This window comes from Vipera ursinii (assembly GCF_947247035.1).
Source record: "Vipera ursinii genome assembly, chromosome: 2".
In the NCBI taxonomy this organism is placed as follows: Eukaryota; Metazoa; Chordata; class Lepidosauria; order Squamata; family Viperidae; genus Vipera; species Vipera ursinii.
Genome location: NC_139513.1, coordinates 187,546,733 through 187,568,420, shown reverse-complemented (window position 1 = coordinate 187,568,420; position 21,688 = coordinate 187,546,733). Strand labels below are relative to the sequence as shown.

General features: G+C 42.5%; 1 protein-coding gene across 7 annotated transcripts in view; it reads left to right on the top strand.

Annotated features, from left to right (window-relative positions):
• GSK3B (glycogen synthase kinase 3 beta) overlaps positions 1-21,688 on the top strand; it is a 174,677-nt gene that overhangs the window by 105,691 nt on the left and 47,298 nt on the right. For all 7 annotated transcript variants that reach the window (XR_014491719.1, XM_083356230.1, XM_083356229.1 and 4 more), the window contains 2 exons: positions 2,424-2,521; positions 20,597-20,692. Coding sequence is in view for 6 of the 7 variants with exons in the window: in XM_083356230.1 (XP_083212356.1) it covers positions 2,424-2,521; positions 20,597-20,692 (194 nt within the window). In the remaining variant the exon portion in view is untranslated. The remainder of the gene's footprint in view (positions 1-2,423; positions 2,522-20,596; positions 20,693-21,688) is intronic.

The window sequence follows — 21,688 nt, the reverse complement described above, 5'->3', positions numbered from 1 at the left end:
ATGTCAGAAAGCTACTAAGGGCAGTAGTGTCTTGACAAAAATACTGTTTTGCTTCCAAGGAATTGCAGAAGAGCAAGGTAGTGACAAGTCACAAGAAGAAATGGATTTTCATATTTTTAAAGGGATTGGAGTTTTATCTTGTTTCGAATAAAGCAGGTTTGTTAAGACAACTTGAAAGTTTTAAAAATGTACCTTGAGTAAAATTTGATTCTTAGGATAAGAATATACATTTCTTGGTAACAATCCATATGGAGTTTGGCATTGCATTTTTTTTTCTCAAACTACAATCCAGCTTTGGATTCCTGGTATTAATCAGGTCTGATCCTGCTTATCTCTCCAAGATCAGATGTATTTGGCTAGATGCTACCACTACTAACACTCTAGAAGCTTACAAAGCTTATTTTTGTTATTATTATTTAAAAAATAAATAGAAAAATTCCCTACCAAAAATCAATGAGTGTATACTAAATATATTGAAATAATCTGTGGGGCTGTAGAATAGTGGCCAGCAAGATCTCAGTTTCTGGACTAGTTGATGAGTACTAATGGATATTCCAACTGGTGTTTTGTTTTTGTTTTTTGTAAAAATAGTACATTGTATTTACGAATACAATACTTGCAGTTTGGATATGACTTATCTGTCATTTTCTTAATTTTAATATTGCTGTTACTCAAAGTTGGTTCAGGCAATGAATAATGCAAACCATGTTTCAAATTGATTCCCTCGCAAGCCATGTTTTTATTAAATTTACAATACATTTTAAAATTATTTGTCCTTTAAGTCTATTTCCATTTTAAAATACAAGTTAAAATATTTTTTCTTTGAAATTCATCCCTTGTTGCCCGGGCTAGGACTTCTTGAACCTTGAGACTACCAAAAGCCCACCCCAGGAACCTTATGGCTTGCTCCAGCATTTAGTCCTCTCATCCGGTTCGTCTGCACTCATTTCTTTCTCCAGTTCCTGCAGCTCCACTCGGGTCTCTCACCAGCACCTGCCATGATCTCCATTCTTTTTCCTGACCATCAAGGTCTAGATGGGTCATCCTCTCCCAGCACTCTGGGTAGATCCAGCCCTCCAGGAGGGGATTTCAAAGATGCTTCTCCCCCAGGCCTTGCTCTCTTAGTTGCTCTCAGAGAAGAGCAACTAAGATGATCAAAGGCCTGCGGACTAAAACATATGTAGAACGGCTACAAGACTTGGGTTTGGCTAGTCTAAAGAAAAGAAGAAATAGGGGAGATGTGATAGCAGTGTTCCAGTATCTGAGGAGCTGCCACAAGGCAGAGGGGGCCAGGTTCTTCACCAAAGCACCAGATGGAAGGACGAGAAACAATGGTTGGAAACTGATCAAAGAGAGAAGCAACCTGGAACTTAAGGAGAAACTTCCTGATAGTGAGGACAGTCAACCAGTGGAACAGCTTACCACCAGAAATTGTGGGCGCTCCATTACTGGAGATTTTTAATAAGAGACTATAGTCATTCACCTGTCTGAGATGGTATAGGTTCTCCTGCTTGAGCAGGGGGCTGGACTAGAAGATCTTCAAGGTCCCTTCCAGATTCTATTCTGTCCTGTCCTGTCCTGTCCTATCCTATCCTATCCTATCCTATCCTATCCTATCCTATCCTATCCTATCCTATCCTATCCTATCCTATCCTATCCTCCAGAGCACATGAAGGCAGGACAAGAAGCAATGGATGGAAACTAATCAAAGAGAAGCAACCTAGAACTAAGGAGAAATTTCCTGACAGTTGGAACAATTAATCAGTGGAACGACTTGCCTCCAGAGGTTGTGGATGCTCCAGCACTGGAACTTTTTAAGAAGAGATTGGACAGCCATTTGTTTCAAATGGTATAGAGTTTCCTGCCTCAGCAGGGGGTTGGACGAAGACCTTCAAGGTCCCTTCCAACTCTGTTATTCTGTTCTGTTATATATCTTTAGTTCTAATTTAGATTAGCTCTTCTTATTTTTTAAAAGCTCTAATCATGTATGGCCCATATAATGCAGTGTAAGATATTGGACTAGGAATGGGGAGCGCCAAATTGGAATCCACCCTTCTGGTTATGAGTATTCATTGTATGACTTTAAGCCAGCACTCTTTATGAGCCCAACCTCCCTCAAAGGTTGTTGTGGGTGAAAAAGGCAGGACATATCTTTGAAAATGAACTAAATAGCAATATACTAATTGCAGAAATGAGAGTATTGGAATATAAAGGCCCTAAATGCTGCATGTGCAGCAGATTGCTTATTGCTTCACTAACAGAATGAACTTAAAAGGTGAAAAACAATAATTGATTTATGTATATGCTATCTTCTTCCTTGAGTATAAATTTACTTATGTTTGTGATGTAGATATAGACATAATTGGATATGCAATTCTTATAAATTTCCTCTATGTTTTCTATTTCTCCGCCTTTCTCTCCAGATGTTTGGTCAGCAGGTTGTGTGTTGGCAGAATTATTATTAGGACAACCAATTTTTCCAGGAGATAGTGGTGTAGATCAGTTGGTGGAAATAATTAAGGTAAGAGGGTTTTTATTATCTGAACATTATTTTAAAATATAGAACAAACTTATCTAATTTCTCTTTCTAGTTAAAATTAAGTTCGATGCCTTTTAAAATAAGGAGCAGATATTGTGGAGATAATCAACTGCGATCCTGGTATCTTAACTGATTTTCCAAAGATGGGGAAGTTAATTTCCATATACTAGAAGATTGCTCAAGGCAAAAAACCAACAAACAAAGCAATCAAAAAGTAAAAAGTTGAAAATTTCTTAAATTAAAGAAAATTTTATTCTAACCTGGTTACCATTTCTTACCTATATTCACAGTGTTTCTATTATGTGATCTTTTGATTCATACGTAAAGAGATTATGTACCTACCTGAGCCTTTGGAATCTTCTAGAGACAATAGATTTGGAGATGGGGAAGTCCTTTCCTTTATGCAGTGCAGTGCCCACTAATCTTAAATTTGTTTTCAGCTACAATGACCAGAACAGTCTTTTGAAGTTTCATCATTCAAGTGTTTTGAGAATTTGTCCATTTGAATTAGCGTATTTGCCCCTCCATGTTGGATACAGCACCCATGATCATTCTTTCTCTAAACACCTCATCTTAGCTTTCTGGCCTTGAGGGCTATATCTGTTAGGACCAGCCTACTAACAGCATAGAACAATCCAGCCAAAGTTCAGTTCTTTTTCTTTGTCTACATTAAACTTTAAACTGGCAGATTGAAGCCACTTTCTTAGCTTTGTTGTTGGCCAAAAATAAGTCATTATTGTTACCATGTTTCTGGTACTGTAGTAGCTGACAGAACTACCAGACGTACAGGCAGGATTTTGAAGAGGTAGAGGAACTAGAGATCAAATTGCCAACATACACTGGATCATGGAGAAAGCTAGGGAGTTCCAGAAAAACATCTACTTCTGCTTCATTGACTATGCTAAAGCCTTTGATTATATGGATCACAACAAATTGTGGCAGGTTTTTAAAGAGATGGGAGTACCAGACCATCTTATTTGTCTCTTGAGAAACCTATATGCGGGTCAAGAAGCAACAGTAAGAACTGGACACGGAACCACTGATTGGTTCAAAATTGGGAAAGGAGTCCAGCAAGGCTGTATACTGTCACCCTGCCTATTTAACTTATATTACAGAGCACATCATGAGAAAGGCAGGGCTAGATGAATCAAAAGTTGGAATTAAGATTGCCGGGAGAAATATCAACAACTTAAGAAATGCAGATAATACCACTCTAATGGCAGAAAGTGAAGAGGAACTAAAGAGCCTCTTGATGTGGATGAAGGAGGAGAGTGCAGAAGTGGGCTTGAAACTCAACATTAAGAAAACCAAGATCATGTCATCCAGCCCTCTCAATTCCTGGTAAATAGATGGGGAAGAAATGGAGGTAGTGACAGATTTTATTTTCCTGGACTCCAAGATCACCACAGATGGGGACTGCAGCCAAGAAATTAAAAGACGCTTGCTCCTAGGGAGGAAAGCAATGGCAAATCTAGACAGCATACTAAAAAGCAGAGACATCACCCTGCCAACAAAAGTCTGTGTAGACAAGGCCATGGTTTTCCCATTTGCAATGTATGGCTGTGAAAGTTGGACCATGTTCAAACCAGTCAGTCCTAGAGGAGATCAACCCTGATTGCTCTTTAGAAGGCCAGATCCTGAAGTTGAAACTCAAATACTTTGGCCACCTAATGAGAAGGAAGGACTCACTGGAGAAGAGCGTAATGCTGGGAAAGATTGAGGGCAAGAGAAGAAGGGTACGACAGAGAATGAGGTGGCTGGATGGAGTCACTGAAGCAGTAGGTGTGAGCTTAAATGGACTCCAGAAGATGGTAGAGGACAGGAAGGCCTGGAGGAACGTTGTCCATGGGGTCGCAATGGGTTGGACACAACTTCGCAACTAACAACAAGTAGCCGACATACCAACAGATGGGCCGGGTTCTTTCTCTCTCCACATTCACGTAGTGTGTTGTTATCTGCTAAGAGCCTTCACTTGAGCATATTGGTTTTACATTTAAGCACTCCAACTTTATTTGGCTACACCAGGGGTCGGCAACCTGAAACAGTGAAAGAGCCACTTGGAACCAGTTCCTTCACAAAAGGAAAAACTGGGAGCTACAAAAAAATGTGTGCATGCACAGAACAGGGTTTGACTGAAGAGTGGAGCCTAAGGCGAGACATGCACCTGCCCTGCCCCCTCCGCTGTCATACACTCACGTTTTGTTTGAAAAAGCTTCTCTCTCGCTCTCTCATTCACTCACACTGTGCTTAAAAAAGCTTCCTTCTCCCTCTACTCACTAACACTTCACTTGAAAATGCTTCTCTCTCGCTCTCATTCACTCAAAAGGCCAGCTGCGGCACCTCCATTAATTTCCATAGGAATGCTTGGCAATGAAGGGGACAATTGAAACCGCTCCTGGTAGTGCTGCTACTGCTAACTTTTCCTCTTGCTGCTTGGTTCCGATGAAACCGGAGAAGCCCCGGATACCACTGCTGGGGGTGGAGGAGGCTGCCCGGGTTCGGCCGTAGCAGAAGCCGACGAGAGTAGCAGTGGAGGCGGTGGCGAGAGAGACGCTGGAGGTCCGCTGGATCTCTGTCAGCCTCTGCCTCCCCTGCAGAAACAAATTCCCGTGCCGGCCCCCATAGCAGCAGCGGGCCTCAAGGGCTGGGCAATTGATCCAGCGGCGGTGGAGGCTGTTGGGGCGGCCTAGTGCACTCGCAAAGAGAAGGGGGCGGTGGAGGCTGGCGCAGCTGCTGCCTTCGGCTCCTCTTCGTTCGGGCCAGGCAGCGGAGAGAAGAGGGGGGCGGAGACTGGCATAGCTGCTGCCTTCGGCTCCTCTTCATTCGGGCCAGGCAGTTGAGAGAAGGGGGCAGTGGAGGTTGGCATAGCTGCTGCCTTTGGCTCCTCTTCGTTCGGGCCAGGCAGTGGAGAGAAGGGCGGTAGTGGCTGGCGTAGCTGCTGCCTTCGGCTCCTCTTCATTCGGGCCAGGCAGCGGAGAGAAGGAGTCGGAGGCTGGCGTAGCTGCTGCCTTCAGCTCCTCTTCGATTGGGCCAGGCAGCAGAGAGAAGGGCGGCGGAGGCGACGTTGCGGCAGAATCTGGAGACTGAAGGTGCTGCATCGCCATGAGGGAGGGGAGGGGTAAATGGTGCCCCCTCTGACATGGCGCAGCAAAAGGAACCACCGCCTCTGCTGCCGCCGAGCCCCGGGCAGGCGGATCCCCATGCATCGGCACGGACGCCTCCGGATCCCTGCACAAATGGCAACGGGGGAGGGGAATCTCTTGGAAGATCCGCCGCCTGCGGGACGGCCAAAAGGCAGGGGCTGACAGGTGAAGCTTCCGAGACCCCCTTATTTGCCATTTCGTACAAAACGTCTATTGGATGCAGTCTATCCATATAAACAAACATCACTATTGCCATCATGGACAGTAACTTCTAATTCCATTTTTCAAAAGTTTCCTTCAATATTTAAAATGACAAGTCATTTTACTGCTCCTAGCTAATTAGTTGTTAATTGTGTATTTTTCTCCATTAACTACAAACCTTTGTTCCCTCTAGTGTCCAGTTTTAGAAATTGCTTATATTTGTCTTGTGAAAGCTGAAACAAATCTACTTGCAATGGGAAGGGTTCTGTATAATTAATTCCCAAATTTTATTCCAGAGTTATCTGGAACCTTAATCCAGATTTCCAAGTTTATGGCTATCTAGGATCAAAGCCTTACTCCTCTTTTTGCTGTTTATTTCAAACTTTTTAAATTCTTAAAAATATTTTTTAAACCAACTGAAAGTTTCAAAGAAAGATAAAATACAAATTAACAAAAAATAAAAAATGACAAGAGAGAAGAAAGAAAAACATACAAAAAATGACTTTAAACTTTCTCTAGTACAGGTACAAATACACCATAAAGTAACCTTTAAATTGATTTAAATTTTCTTTTCATGAAGGATTGAAAGAAAACTCACATGACATTTTCAGACTTGTCAATCAAAAGGTTTCTAATAATTTAAAAGTAATTAACAATTTCCGAATGTAATTAGAAAATGAAATTGGCATACGTAGTGTCCTTTGAAAGATGCTGATCGTGGTTGTGAGCAAGATGGCTATTCCTATTGTTTTCAGTACTCAAAACAGTCGAGAGACTGCTGTTTTGTGATCTCTTCACAAGGAACAGCTATTTAGAATACCTGTGAGCAGTCTCCTCTCCTTGTCTTGGGGAGGTTCTAAAGAATTGGTCTGCTCACTAGCTCTTTCTTTTTTGCAGTTGTTAATTCTCCTTTTTGTGGAGGCAACTTTAGTTGACCATTCTATCCAGTTCTCCAGAAGTCCAAGAATGAACTATTTGAGACTGACTTACAGAAATCACCTTGATCCAGGGAGGATTTTTTTAATTAAAAACATTTTAACTGCTTGCTTTAAGCAGATAGAACACATCCCACCCTTAAGTAAGCATTGATTACCCACCCACCCCTTAACTGTGGGGCTTTCTGGCTGATAAGCAAGAATAAAGGTCAAGCAGGCATCTTGTAGCCTACATATCTACATCACAAAAAAAGAATTTACAGTTATGATAAAAAGTAAGTACACCCTCTGAGTCCTATGATTTTATATATCAGGACATAGTAAAAAATCATCTGGTCCTTAGCAGTTCTTAAAAGTAGGTAAATACAACTTCAGATGACTAACATCACATGACATATTACACTATGTCAGTGATGGCGAACCTTTTAGAGACCAAGTGCCCAAACTGCAACCCAAAACCCACTTATGTATTGCCGGGTGGGCGTGGTCCACTGGGTGGGCGTGGCCACCTCGATGTTGTTCCTGGGGAGGGATGCCTGTGGGGGCCGGGCAGGGTTGGGGGAGATCCAGGGGGTCTCTGGCAGGTGGGGCGGTGGGCAGGAGGCTCATCCTGCAGAGTGAGGCGTGGCAAGGAAGGAGGCAGGGTGGGGATTAAGGTTAGGCTGCCGCTGCTTTCCCCCCAGGACAGAGCACCCTACTGCTGCTCACACCCAGTAGCGAAGGTGGAGTTTGGGAGGCAGCGGCAGGGCGTAGCCCAGGTGTGGCCCAGCAGCAGTAGCAAAGCTCATCCTCCCCACTCAAGTGGCCACCAGCGGCTCCTCGGCTCCATCTGAGTTGAAGAAAGTGGAGGTGCAGCAGCAGGATTGCTCTCAATAAGCACATGAGCGAGCAACACACCCAGCTCTTATTGAGAGCAATCCCACTGCTGGGCCTTCGCTTTCAACTTGAACGGAGCCAAAGTACCCAAGCCGCTGCACTGCCTGCTTTCCCCTCCCCCTCCCCTCTGTGCCTCGGGCGAGTGCTGCCAGCAGCATGCTCAGGTCCATTAGGGTGCTGCCGCTGAGGAGACGAGTGGTGAGGGTTTGTGCCAGCCGGCCGGCCAGGCAAGAAGTAGGTCAGGGGATGGTGGCTGGCTGGCTAGGGAGGGGGAAATCATAGCTGCTTGGGGGGGAATCTGCCAAGCCTCAGGGTAGCAGCATTGGCAGCTCCCCCCACCTGGCCCATTTCCCCGGCTCTGTTACCGGTAGCAACTCCCCCAAACCCCATCACTGTCAAAGGAGGAGGAGGAGGAATGGGGAAAAGAAAGAGGGAAATTGTCTGAGCTGGCCAGGCACTGAAGCCCCGCTGAAAAAAGCGGAGTCTGTTTGCAAGCCTGCCTAGCCCACGTCAGCCTTGCTCTGCACAGCGCAGCTGTGCAGCTGATCCGAGGCATGGAGAGCATGGCTGACGGGTGAGTGCATAGCAAACGTGCACACAGACTGCTGTTTTTGGCGTGATTCTGATCAGCTGCAGCAACCCTAACCCCATCGCTGTCAAAGGAAAAAAGCAGAGTCTCTGTGCGCGCTCCTGCCTTGCCTGTATCAGCCAGGCTCTCCATGGCATGCTGGAACTGATCAGAAGCACCACCCAAAACAGCAGAGTCAGTGTTGCTATGTGCTCACCCATCAGCCTTGCTCTCCATGCCTCGGATCAACTGCAGTGCGCTGTGGAGAGCAAGGCTGATGCGGGCTAGGCAGGCTTGCAAAGAGTAACAGAGCTGGGGAAATGGGCCGGGTGGGGGAGCTACCAATACCGCCGCCCTGAGGCTTGGCAAATCCCCCCCTCCAAACAGCCATGATTTCCCTCTCCCTAGCCAGCCACCATCCCCTGACCTACTCCTTGCCGGCTGGGCACAAAAACTCACTATTCTTCTTGGCGGTGGCAGTCTAATGGACCTGAGCAAGCTGCTGGCGGCGCCGACCAGAGGCAAGGTGGGGGGAAAGGATTTTCTCTGCCAGACTCTTTAACTTCTTAAAACTTCTTAAAAGTTGATGCAGAATGCATATCCTTCCCTTTCTGCATCAAGTTAAAGTCTGGTAGCGAAAATCCAATAGCGGCAAAAAAATCCCAGTCTCGTGCACGGAGAAGCTGCACCACCTGCCTCCTCCCTTGAAGGAGTCCTGCTCTTTGCGGAAGATCTGAGAAGGAGCCTGATCCTGCAAGATGCTGAGGTAGCCACGCTCTCAGATGTTGTCTCTCTCTTGGTTGCGTCTCCAGATGGTCACCACAATTTTGGCTTTGACGGTGCTGGGGGTCAGCCTGTCCAGAGAAATGGTCAATGGAAAGATGACTTCGTTAATGGATACGATGGCTCCTCGGGGGGGGGGGGGGGACAGCCACTGCCGTCGTTCCCAGGGTGGGTCAGTAGCGCCCAGCACTCCCGGAACATGCTTCCATTGGCAGCTGCCTCTGCAGCTCCAGCCGCATCCTCCTCTGCTGCTTCACCGAGCGGGGGCTCATATCTGACGCCACCGGGCTGATGCTGGTCAGCGCCAAGAGCAAGCCTGTCAGTTCCCTCCAGGGCAGCCAGACAGCGCCACCGGCTCCCGAGCAGCAGCTCAGGACCACTAGGAAGCAGACCATCTCCCCCAGATAGAGATGGCTCCTCCAGGGCAAGGGGCGTGGCTCCCCGAGGAGCACCTCACGAGCTGAGAAAGGCACAGCCAGGAAATACATGAAGTATTCGCACTGGGACTCCATGCCCGTGGCGGGCCGGGTGGTGGGCGAGCTCCCAGCCGGCTTGCGAGAAGCGACTGCTGCTGTGCTGGTGGGGCTCCGGGGTGGCATGGCATGGACGGCTGGGGTCCCCCTGGTTGGGCTGTGGGCGCACGGGTGCTGAAGGAGAGGAGCACAAGGTGAGGTGCACAGGAGGCGGATTCGTGCCGTAGTCCACAGGTCCATTAGGCTGCCGCCGCCACCTGAAGGCCTGGCCTGCCCAGCACAAAGGAGGCAAAATGGCCAGCTAGCAAGCGTCGTGTAGAGGTGGTAGAGCACGCCCACGCCCAGCAAGCCAAAGGCCACCCTAAGCAGGGAAAGCCGGATCCCCTTGGTGCCATGCCCCCCCCCAGTCCCAACTAGGATTGTGTGTGTGTCCCCCCCCCCCGTCTCTGCTGGGCCTGGGTGGCTATGACGCTGATGGAGATCTGGCTTTCTCCACTCGGGGTGGCCAGCTGGGCATGGGCGTGCACCTCTGCGGGGCTTGCTAGCCGGCTGCTTCGCCTCCTTTGTGTTGGGCGGGGCTGCTGCTCTAGGCAGCAGAAGCCTAATGGACCTGCGCAAGCTGCTGGCAGCAGCAGCTGCACGCCTGCCCACAGAAATGGCTTTGCGTGCCGCCTGTGGCACATGTGCTATACTGTAGGTTTGCCACCATGGCACTATGTTATCATTTATTTTACAAAAAGAAAATCAAAATGGAGAAACCATGTGTGAATAACCAAGTATACCCTTACTGCTTCCCTAGATATGAAGAGGCTAAGTAAATTAGCTAAATGCTACTAATCAAGTGCCCTTGATAAACTGATTATCAGCAAGTGTGACTACCTCTATAAAGCCTATGTTTTAAGAGTCTCCAGCACTGAGTTGTGTGCTAACAAAATGCCAAAGAGTAAAGGCATCAGCAATGATCTTAGAAAAGCAATTGTTGCTGCCCATCAATCTGGGAAGGGTTGTAAAGCCATTTCCAAACAATTTAGAGTCCATCATTCTACAGTGAGGAAGATTATTTACAAGTGGAAAACATTCAAGACAGTTGCCAATCTTCCCAGGAGTGTATGGTCCAGCAAATTCATCCCAAAGTCAGATGGTGCAATGCTCAGAGAAATTACAAAAAAATCCAAGACTTACATCTCAGACTCTACAGGCCTCAGTTAGCATGTTAAATGTTAATGTTCACAGTACAATTGTGAACAAGTATGGTTTGTTTGGAAGGGTTGCCAGGAGAAAGCTTCTTCTCTGTAAAAAGATCATGGCAGCACGGCTTGGGTTTGCAAAGTTGCATCTGAACAAATCACAAGACTTCTGGAACACTGTCCTTTGGACACATGAGACCAAAGTGGAGATGTTTGGCCATAATACAGGTAAGTTCTTGACTTACAACAGTTTGTTTGGGGACCATTCAAGTTACAATGGCACTGAAAAAGTGACTTATGACATTTTTCACACCTATGACTGTTGCGGCATCCCCATGGCCATGTGATCAAAATTCAGACACTTAGAAACTAACACATTTATGATGGTTGCAGTATCCCATGATCACATGAGCATGTTTTGCAATCTTTTTGTACACGTTTTATTAATTTTTTAATTTTACATTCAGGTATTTGTGAAGCAATACGGTGGTTGGGTAATCAGAAGTAAACAATAGCAAATAACAAATTATTTGTAAATAGCTCAAGTTGCATCAACAAAGATTTCCTCTCCGATTCCCTTAGTTATAACGTAATCAAATTAATACATTTCTAATTGTAACATAATCAATTAGAAGAATTTTCAGTATATTTTCACTTATACATATCCATGTCCTGTTTTCAAGTTTTACCTAATTGCAGTAGTATATTCTAGAATAGCCTATGATATATAAAAGAAAGCTTAATTTTTGGGTAACCCACATTTCCCTATTTCATTAAAAAGTAATTATCCTGTCTACAGAACTTACATTGTTCATTTCAATACATTCTTATTTTTTACAAGTAAATTCTATTTGTCATGTTAATAGTTCACCAATTATTAGAAAAATATCTTTTGTTATATCCTTCCAAATTCTATAATATAAATCAATTCTAATAGCCAACTTTCCTTTCCCTTAGATACCTAAAAGTTAAATATAAAATGAGTTAATATCTGTATGATTACAACAAATATATTCTATGTCATCTTAATAGTTCATCAATTATTAAAATAATGTCTTATTATATCATTCCAGATTCTATAATTAATTCAGAGTTATGTCCTAATAGCTTAATTTTGTTTTCCCTTAAAAATATATAACCTAAATATAAAATCAAATATAAAATATAAGATTCCCCTTAGCGCATTAAAAGAAATTTTTTAAGCTCTATCCTTACAAATCACAAGAAAAAGACAAGTCTATTTTTTTAAGTCTAACTCTTGCCTTCCTTTTGTGCCAATCAGGCTACCATATTTGCACCTTTAAATTCTCAGATGTGTCTCCCTTTCTTCCTACACACATTGTTTGAATCCAGCGAGACCATCCAAATATCAGTTTTGCCAAAAAAGTGTCCCCTTTGTAATCATTGAAGTGTTGCTTTAATAGCTCAATTTTCGATGTTTGGTGTAATATAATTGTTATTCGTTCAGTCTGGTCTTTTTCTTCTTCCAATTCCATCTGGCTTAAGTAGGAAGTAGTAACTGGTGTTATGGTTATCATTTGATTGGCTGGGTCCTCAACGTACTGTATTTAAAGACCTTTAATATCTTCCCTCTTGATGTTGCTTTCTTCAGGTACTATTGTTTTTTGAGTTGTAGGTTTTATAGTTGAAGTCGAGGTTTGGGCTTCAAGGTCTCTGTAAATTGTATTTGTTGTACTTTAGAGTCTGCTATTTTAATGTTAGTTTCCATTTCTACTGTTTGTTTTTGGATTGTCGATTCATCATTTAAGGTCAAAGTTTGATTTGGTAGCTTTAAGCTGTTAGATTTATCTTGCAGTTTGGATTTGATTTGCTCAGTCATTGCCAAGATTGTGTCAAGTATCAGTTTGTAGTTAAGTGGTGGAATATATTCCTTCATTTCGTTGATGTTTACAGATAGGTCTTTCATGGAGGCTGTTTTTAATAAGAGTCAATGATTGTCCACCTCCAGTATTCCTAAAGATTGTTTTCAGTGCCAGGTGTTCCCAATTCTTATCTTTGAAGATAATGTCAAGGACAGCTCTGTTATTCAGTCAGCTCTCACAATAAAAAAAAAGGTTTACTTTCTATACCAAGTTTCACCACAAGATGTCATCAAATACGAAGCTTTTATTCAATTACCGGTAGTCCATTTTTCCCCTTAATTCACAGCTTAAGCAGAAAATAGGGTGGTAGATCCCCACAAAAATAAAAGCTTTTTAATAGGAATAAATAAGGTTGCTTAATTTTTTAGGTTAGCCATTTGATTTCTTTTAAGGCTTTAAAATTTATTCCCCAAGTATGTAGTCGCCGGTCTTTCAAAATAGGGGGAGGAAATTTTCAGAAAAGTCCCACAGGAAAGTAGTTAGGGGAATAAAAGAGGTAAGGTCTCACCCAGGTCCTCCAGATTGCTTCGTTGTGCTAGATGGTGCTTTGGGCTTTCGGCAGGGAATGGCTTAATGATCGGCCATCTTAATGGCCGATCTCTTCTTCGGGCCAAAGGAGCTGCTCTGGATTTGAGTGGAGGGCTGCCGCCCTTCTGTGATCACAGGGAGGGCCTCCTTGCGGTGGTCGCCCCGAGCTGTTCTTGCACATCCGCAAGCGCTGTGCGTGCAAACCAGAATCCTTGTTTTGCAATCTTCTGACAAGCAAAGTCAATGGTGAAACTAAATTTACTTAGCAACCGTGTCACTAAGTCAATAACTGCAGTGATTCATTTAACAACATTGGCAAGAAAGGTCATTAAAATGGGGCTAAATTCACTTAACAAATGTCTCACTTAGCAACAGAAATTTTGGGCTCAATTGTGGTCATAAGTCAAGGACTTCCTGTACATAGTACCATGTTTGGTGAAAACCAAACATCTCATACCAAATGTCGAGCTCTGTGGTAGAGGGGTGATGATTTGGGCTTGTTTTGCAGCCATGGGACCTGGGCACCTTGTATTGACCATGAACTCCTCTGTATACCAAAATATTCTAGAGTCAAATGTAAAGTCACCTGTCCGACAACTAAAGCTTAGCTGACATTGGGTCACGTAACAGGACAATGATCCGAAGGACGCCAGTGAATCTACAACAGAATGCCTGAAAAAGAATCAATGTTGCAATGGCCCAGTCAAAGTCCAGATCTCAGCCCAAATGAAATGCTGTGGCGGTACCTCAAGAGAGCTTTGTGTAAACAAATCTCACAAACTTCAATGAACTGAAGCAGTATTGTAAAGAAGAGTGGGCCAGAATTCCTCAAATGTGAGAGACTGATAATTACTTCAAGTTATTACTGCTAAAGTTGGTTCTGCAAGCTACTGAATCATAAGTGTATTTAGTTTTTCCACACATGGTTTCTCCATTTTGGCTTTCTTTTTGTACAGTAAACAAGGATACGTTATAATATGTTATGTGTTGTTCCTCTGAGGTTGTATTTACCTACTTTTATGAACTGCTACGGTCCAGATGATTTTAACTATATCTGATATGGAAAACCATAGAACTCAAAGAGGGTGTACTTGCTTTTTCACATGATCGTATGTAAAAAGAAAAGCCCTCTGCAGTATCAGCCCAAACACTTGTACTGTGGACCTGTATCCTTGGTTGATGAAGGCCTCCATGGAGGTGACAGGTAGCTGGGTTGGGGTGGTGGTAAATATATCTTTGAAAGAAGTAATATTCCTCCTATCTTTGAAGGAGGCAGTGATATGCCTCTTGCTTATAAAGCCATTGTTTGACCCATTGGACAATTATCAGCCTGTCTCTGTCCCTCCCCTCCCCCCCAGTTTGCAGAAGTTTGTGAAGAAAGTGGTTGGGCTACAACTACAGAGAACTCTGGACAAAATGAACATCCTGGTTTCAGACAGAAACAACATTGATTGCACTTACTGATGGTCTCTGGTAGGACAAGCTTAGCAGTAAGGTGGCTCTTCCGGTTCCTCTTACCTCAGCACTGTCAATACCATCAATCATGGTCTCTTTCTTGGCCATCTCTAATGGTTGGGGGAAGGTCCTGTATTACAGGCAGTCCTTATGACCACAGTTGGGATTGTAATTTCCGTTTTAATCATTGCATGAGTTGAGTTGGACATGATTTTATGACAATTTTATGGTGGTCATTAAGCAAATAACTTGTTGTTAAGCAGATCACATTGTCATTAAACAAATCCAACATCCCCAATTGGTGTTTTTGCCAGAAACCTGCCAAAAAGCCACAGATCATGATCATGTGATCTCAGAACACTGGAACTGGTTGTAAATGTGCGATGGTTGTCATGCATCTGAATTGCAATCCAGTATCCATGGGGATGGTGTGGTCATAAGTGCAAGTACAGGTCATAAATCATTTTTCCCAAGGCCATCGTAGCTTTGAACAGTTGTTAAATGAGCGGTCCTAAGTTGAGGACTACCGATATTATGGGTCTCTTCCTTGCTGAAAGGACAGTTTCAGATAGTAGTGGTTGAGTGTAGACCTCAAGTGGAAGTGCCCTAGGCTTTACACACTTTCAGTTTCTACTCAATATTTAGAAGCTGCAGCTGGTCTAGTAGTAGCTCATGTGATGAGTGTTCCTTAAAGTACCTATGAAATACATTTATTCCAAGAATTGGACTGGTTGCTATTTGGCTTCTGGGTGCAATTCAGGATTCATGACTCCTGCAGGTGGCAATTGTGGCTGGGAGAATTTTCATGCAACTTTGTGTTGTATATCAATTGCACCCTTTCCTGGATCGTGAAACCCAACACTCAGTCACTCATGCCCCATCAGATTGCAGCAGTGTGGGCAGTTCTGGAGGCTCCTAGGGTGGTGCATGTAACACTGCTGTTACATGAATTGCATTGCTTGCCAGTTTGCTTTTGGGTCCAAATGAAACTCTTGGTTAGGCCTGCCCGACTCACACCAGTAGAAGAGGCCTTCTTCAGACTGCATTGGATGAGGAATTTCTGCTAGTGGGGCCAAGGAGAATAACCTTCTCTGCCGTGTCCCCCACCCTCTGGAACATCTTGCCTCCAGAGGTGAAATCCACTTCCACCCTTATGGCCTCCTGGAAGGACCTTAAAACCTGGTTCTCTCAGTTGGCTTGAGGTCCTGATGGGGATGTGCTATGGTGGCTGATTGAGTGAGAGACAAAAGTGAAGCCCCATCCTGTCTGTACTCTTGGTTTTAAATTTTTATTTACTTGTTAATTCCAATGTTTATATTTATGCTTTAATGCTATTGTAAGTCACCCTGGGTCACTCTGGATAGTGAGATGGGTGACACAGGGTAGCCTATACATTTAACAAATAAGTTCAAATGTTGCTTATTATCTTTAAAACCCTTCATGTTCAGAGCCTGGTATCTGTGAGACCATCTTCTTCCCTGTCCCTTGATATATGTTCTAGCAGGGCAGGCTTACTACATATCCCCTCAGTTAATGATTGGCACCGTTAGGGGCCCAATAAATGTATTTTTCAGTGCTTCCCTCCCCTTTCTGATTTATCCAAAGTGTAATCTGCCCTTTCCCTTCTGGCTTTTAGAAAGTTGATGAAAACCTGAATGCTTCTTCAAACCAGGGGATCTGAATTGTTACAATAACCTTGTTTATCAAAATAGATCTCTATTATTAATAATTTTATTACGATTCCAATCTCAAAAGAATATTGCTGTTTTTAACTGTATGTTTTTAATCCCAATTATATATTCAGCAAGTATATGCTGATAGATTTTATCTGTAGAATATTATCACAGCATGCCTCCCAACTGTTTTGGCTCCTCTTCTCCAAGATCTTGCAGGAAAAAAAATGCTTCATGTTACAGAAAAGTATACTTTCATTCCTTCACATCCAAAGTAGTTGTTTTATATTAAATCCACCATAGCGGATCAACAAACTGAAAATTTAATTCAAGCATTTGAGGACATCCTCCAAAGTCAAACTGGAATGTATTAGGCAATGCTGTGGTTGATTGGTATACATGAAGTGGTCACCCTACTTTCAGTCTGCAGATAATAGCATTGGTGTTTACATTCAGTTTTTATTCTGGCAGTTCCCATGACTCAGCAGTAAGAATCAAGAAATATGTCTGGAGTAGCCCAAGATTGTCTTATTTGCATTTTGGGGGGAAATAACTATGTTTCTCAATGCAGGGGCAAAATATATTTCCAGACATCAGGCAAGATTGTCTTGGTTTCCGCATGGTCTTCTACTGATCCCCCTCTGCAGAAGATAATCTTTGCAAATATGCCTCTTTCCTATCTAATGGTCGCCATAGAACCTATGGGTTGCTACACTATTACAACGGGCTTACATGATTATCCTCACATTTTGAAGCATCCTAAGTTAATATTCCTCCATCAGAGGCAGATATAATGCCTAGATCTTCTTTGGAGGATTCAGTCCTATTTTTCCTTAGGAGTAATTTAGATGGGATTCCTATAATCTTAGTTCTGGATTGCTTCTCTCTGGTTAGTTTCCATCTGTTGCTTCTTATCTTGCTGTTAGGTGCTTTGGAGAATAGCTTGACTCCCTCTTCTTCGTGGCAGCCCCTAGATATTGGAACACTGCTATCATGTCATCCCTCGTCCTTCTCTTCATTAGACTAGACATACCCAATTCCAGCAACCATTCCTTATATGTTTTAGCCTCCAGTCCCCTGATCATCTTTGTTGCTCTTCTCTGTACTCTTTCTAGAGTCTCAACATCTTTTTTTTACATCTTGGTGACCAAAACTGGATGCAGTATTCCAAGTGTGGTCTTACCAAGGCATTGTAAAGTGGTATTAACACTTCACATGATCTTGATTCTATCCCTCTGTTAATGTAGCCTAGCACTGTGTTGGCTTTTTCGGCAGCTGCAGCATACCGCTGGCTCATATTTAAGTGATTGTCCACTAGGACTTCAAGATCCCTCTCACAGTTGCTGCTATTGAGCAAGATACCACCTATAGTACTATACCTGTGTATTTGGTTTTTCTTGCCTAAATGTAGAACCTTACTTTTTCACCATTGAATTTCATTTTGTTAGATAGCGCCCAGTGTTCAAGTCTGTCAAGATCCTTCTGTATCTTAAGCCTATCTTCTGGAGTGTTGGCTATTCCTGCCAGCTTGGTGTCATCTGCAAATTTGATGAGTTCCCCATCTATCCCCTCGTCCAAATCATTGATGAAGATGTTGAAGAGCACTAGGCCCAGAACAGAGCCCTGGGGCACCCCACTACATACTTCCCTCCATGTAGATGCAGTTCCATTGAGGACCACACGCTGAGTACGGCCGGTCAGCCAGCTATGAATCCATCTGGTGGTGATGCAATCTAACCCACATTTTTCTATCTTATCAAGTAGTAGGTTGTGGTCTATATTATATTATATCCACAGCATTCCTCTGGTCCACTAATTTTGTCACCTGGTCAAAGAATGCAATAAGATTTATCTGGCATGATCTGTTTTTGACAAACTCATGTTGGGTTTGGTAAAGACTTTGCCTCTAGGTGTTCACTGATTCATTGCTTGATTATCTTTTCCAAGATTTATCCAGGTATTGAGGTCAGGCTGATAGGTCTGTAGTTTCCTGGATCCATTCCTCCCCCCTTTTAAAGATGGGAACTACTTCAGTTCTTTTCCAGTCCTCTGGTAATTCCCCAGTGCTCCAGGATCTTTGAAAGATATAGTTCAGTGGTTCTGAGATCACATCTGCAAGTTCCTTCAGAACCTTGGGGTGTAGTCCATCTGGTCCTGGTGATTGGAACTCATCTGGGGTAGACAGGTGCTCACTTATCATTTTCTTGCCTATCTTAACTTGTATTTCTAATCTGTTTTTTACAATACTGTTTTTGATAGGTTGGACTATTTTTACCTTAGTGTAAATACGGATGCAAAAAATGAGTTGAGTAATTCTGATTTCTCCCTGTTGCTTGTCACCTTCTTGCCACTTTCTCCCACTAATGGACCAATCATTTCCTTAACTTTTTTCTTGTGTTTTACATGTTGAAAGAAGCTTTTTTTTTTACTTTTGTTGCAAGCCTTAATTCATTCTGAGCGTTAGCTTTCCTCACTTCATCTTTGCAGGCTTGGGCTATTTGCTGATATTCTGCCTTAGTTATGTGCCCCTCTTTGCACTTTTTTATACTTGTCCTTTTTGTCTTTCAATTTATCAGAGTGTTCTTTATGCAGCCATGCTGGTTTCTTTTGAGAGCTGTTATTTTTCTTCTTCTTTGGTATTGTGGTAGACTGGGCTTTTATAATCTCACTTTTCAAAATTTTCCAAGCTTCTTGGGTTGTTTTCCCTTTGAGGATTCTCATCTATGGAATCCTTCCAAAGCTCTCTAAGTTTGTTGAAATTAGCTCTCTTAAAGTCCAAGACTCTAGTTTGACTGTGTTCTATTGCTTGTGCTTGCATAATGTTGAATTCCAATATTGCATGGTCACTCCCCCCCAAGGTTCCTGTGGTTTCAACACCTTCTATCATTTCATCTCTGTTAGTGAGAATTAAGTCCAATATGGCTGATCTCCTAGTTCTCTTCTCTACTTTTGGGGAGACAAACTTGTCTGCTAGATTTGTCAGGAATCTGTTTGATCTTCCACTTGGTGCAGAGTTTGTCTACCAGTTGATGTCAGGGTAATTAAAGTCCTGGTTACTATTGTGATGTGCTTCCTACATACCTTAGTTAACTGACTAGCAAAAAGTTCATCTATTACCTCTGTTTGGTTGGGTGGCTTATAGTATACACCTATGGCAATGTCATTTCTCCCCCCCCCACCTTTTATATTGACCCAAATGCATTCAAGACAGTTTTCAACATTGTTGTGCTCTATTTCTGTAGAGATGTAGTTATTTCTTATATAGAGAGCAACTCCACCTCCTCTTTTATTTGGTCTGTTTCTTTTAAATAATTTAAATCCCTCTAGCTGTGTGTTCCATATATGGGTTTCATATCTGCCCTCATTACCTGAATTTCTAATTCACCCTGTTTGATGCTCATGCTCTGTGTGTTGATGTATAGACAATTGAATCCTTTATGACTAATCCTGTGTTTACTTTCTACATAACCTGTGTGATGCCTGAGTTCCCCAATTTTCTTACCACCTGTTTGATTAGTGCACTTTGTGTGGCACTCAATATTAAAAGCTTGATTTTGCTTGACAGCAAGGTTGGTATATTTGTCCACACGCATATCTATGTTACATGCACTGATAACCCTATAATTTTTAGATTGCCGGAGACAGGAATGTTCTGTGTCAATTATCTCACTGTCCCCGTTGTTCAGTTTAAAATTTAAAAACTTAATTTTTTATGATCTCATACGAGTGTCAGAGCTTTTCAGACTGGTGGCTAACGCTCACATTCATCTTTGCAAATACCACACTTTCAATAGCTATGATATTAGCTTGCCAAGAGGGAGAGTTATATGGATTGCACCAGGATCGACTGTTCCTTAACCTTTATTGGGATAAAATACCTTTCATCCAGATATCCTTTCCAACACATTCCACTTGGGACTGGATGTTTTCTCTGCCTTTTTCCTTATCATATGTGATATGGGCAATGGAAGGATTTCTGTCAGAAAATCGGTTAGCAATAAAAGTTTTTGAACAGGCTCTATGCAGGCACAAAATCCAAGTCTGTGAATCCGCATATAGCAACTTAAAAGTTCACCAGTACTGTATAAGTCTGAATATGACTTAAGATTACTGTGTTTTTTGTTTCTTTGTTTGACTGGTTAGTTGGTTTGGTTTACCTTGAAAACCAGTTTTGCCTTTTGTTTTGCGCCAAAAAATTCTGATATTTCACACAGGCTCAAGGAAACTAAAATGCATATCATCCTGGATAGAGATCTATACATTTGTATTTTTGCAGTAGATTTACTGTGTGTTAAGGGTAGTGATCCCTTTCTTGAAGAAATGTTTAATATTTCATCCTTTTTATTTTCCAGGTCCTTGGAACTCCCACAAGAGAACAAATTAGAGAAATGAATCCAAACTACACAGAATTTAAATTTCCTCAGATTAAAGCACATCCATGGACTAAGGTGAGTCTGTTTGAAAAATGGTGGTGTTTGTATGTGTGGCGGGGAATATTCAACACTGAGGTCTGTATATTTATTTTCAAAAGCAATAAACAGAACCATCACACTATATTATGTAATAGTCCTACAAATTGCTAATCTAATTATTTATATTCAGAGTAATATTTTCGTTGATATGACTGAAACATGCACAGATTTTTCTTCTCATCTGTAATCCTCCATATTTCCATACAGCTATTTAGAAGATTTTTATGAGAATTACTGATGGCAGTTTGGGATGGGTATGCTGCTATACATATTGAAGGAGAGGGAAATAGCAGAATGCTTCTGCATAGAAAATGCCTTTTGCTTAAGTTATTTTAAAAACGCTTTCAGTGTAGGTCTTTTTTGAACAGGATCACTTCTAAAGAGTGCCAAACAGATTGTGGCCAAAACAAGATCATTTAGTAAGAAACAGTGAGAAAGTATTGACATCTTTACCAAGATAGCACAGTTTGAAGGGGGAAAAAAGGGGGGGGCGGGTTGAAGGGAACCAGAAGGCACAATTTCTGGCCTCCAAATAAAATAAGGGTCCAGTGAAGCTAAACTATACTAAGTGGCAATCAAAATGGAATGGAATGGAGCAAGATGGCCAGTCCACAGACTGTGGTTACACTCCATTTCTATTTTAGAAATCAAATCTTCATTGCTAAGATTTGATGTTTTGCAAAAATAATAAAGTTACAATTTTAAGCCCATTTCTGTTTCATAATGTTTCCAAACTCTTCCTAAAAATGAAAATATTGAAGATTCCACCCTCCCTATACTCCTCAGAGGTTAAACATGTATTTTAGGGTAAAATTATGGTCCAAAGGTTTACAAAAGTTTACAGTTGAACAATTTAAAAAGAAACCAGAACTATTTACATGTCCATGCAACTTATCAGTTTTATCTCCATTCAAAAGTATAATACAAAGTTCTCTTTCTTCCATAACAGTTAAATCAGACTGCTCTTTTTTA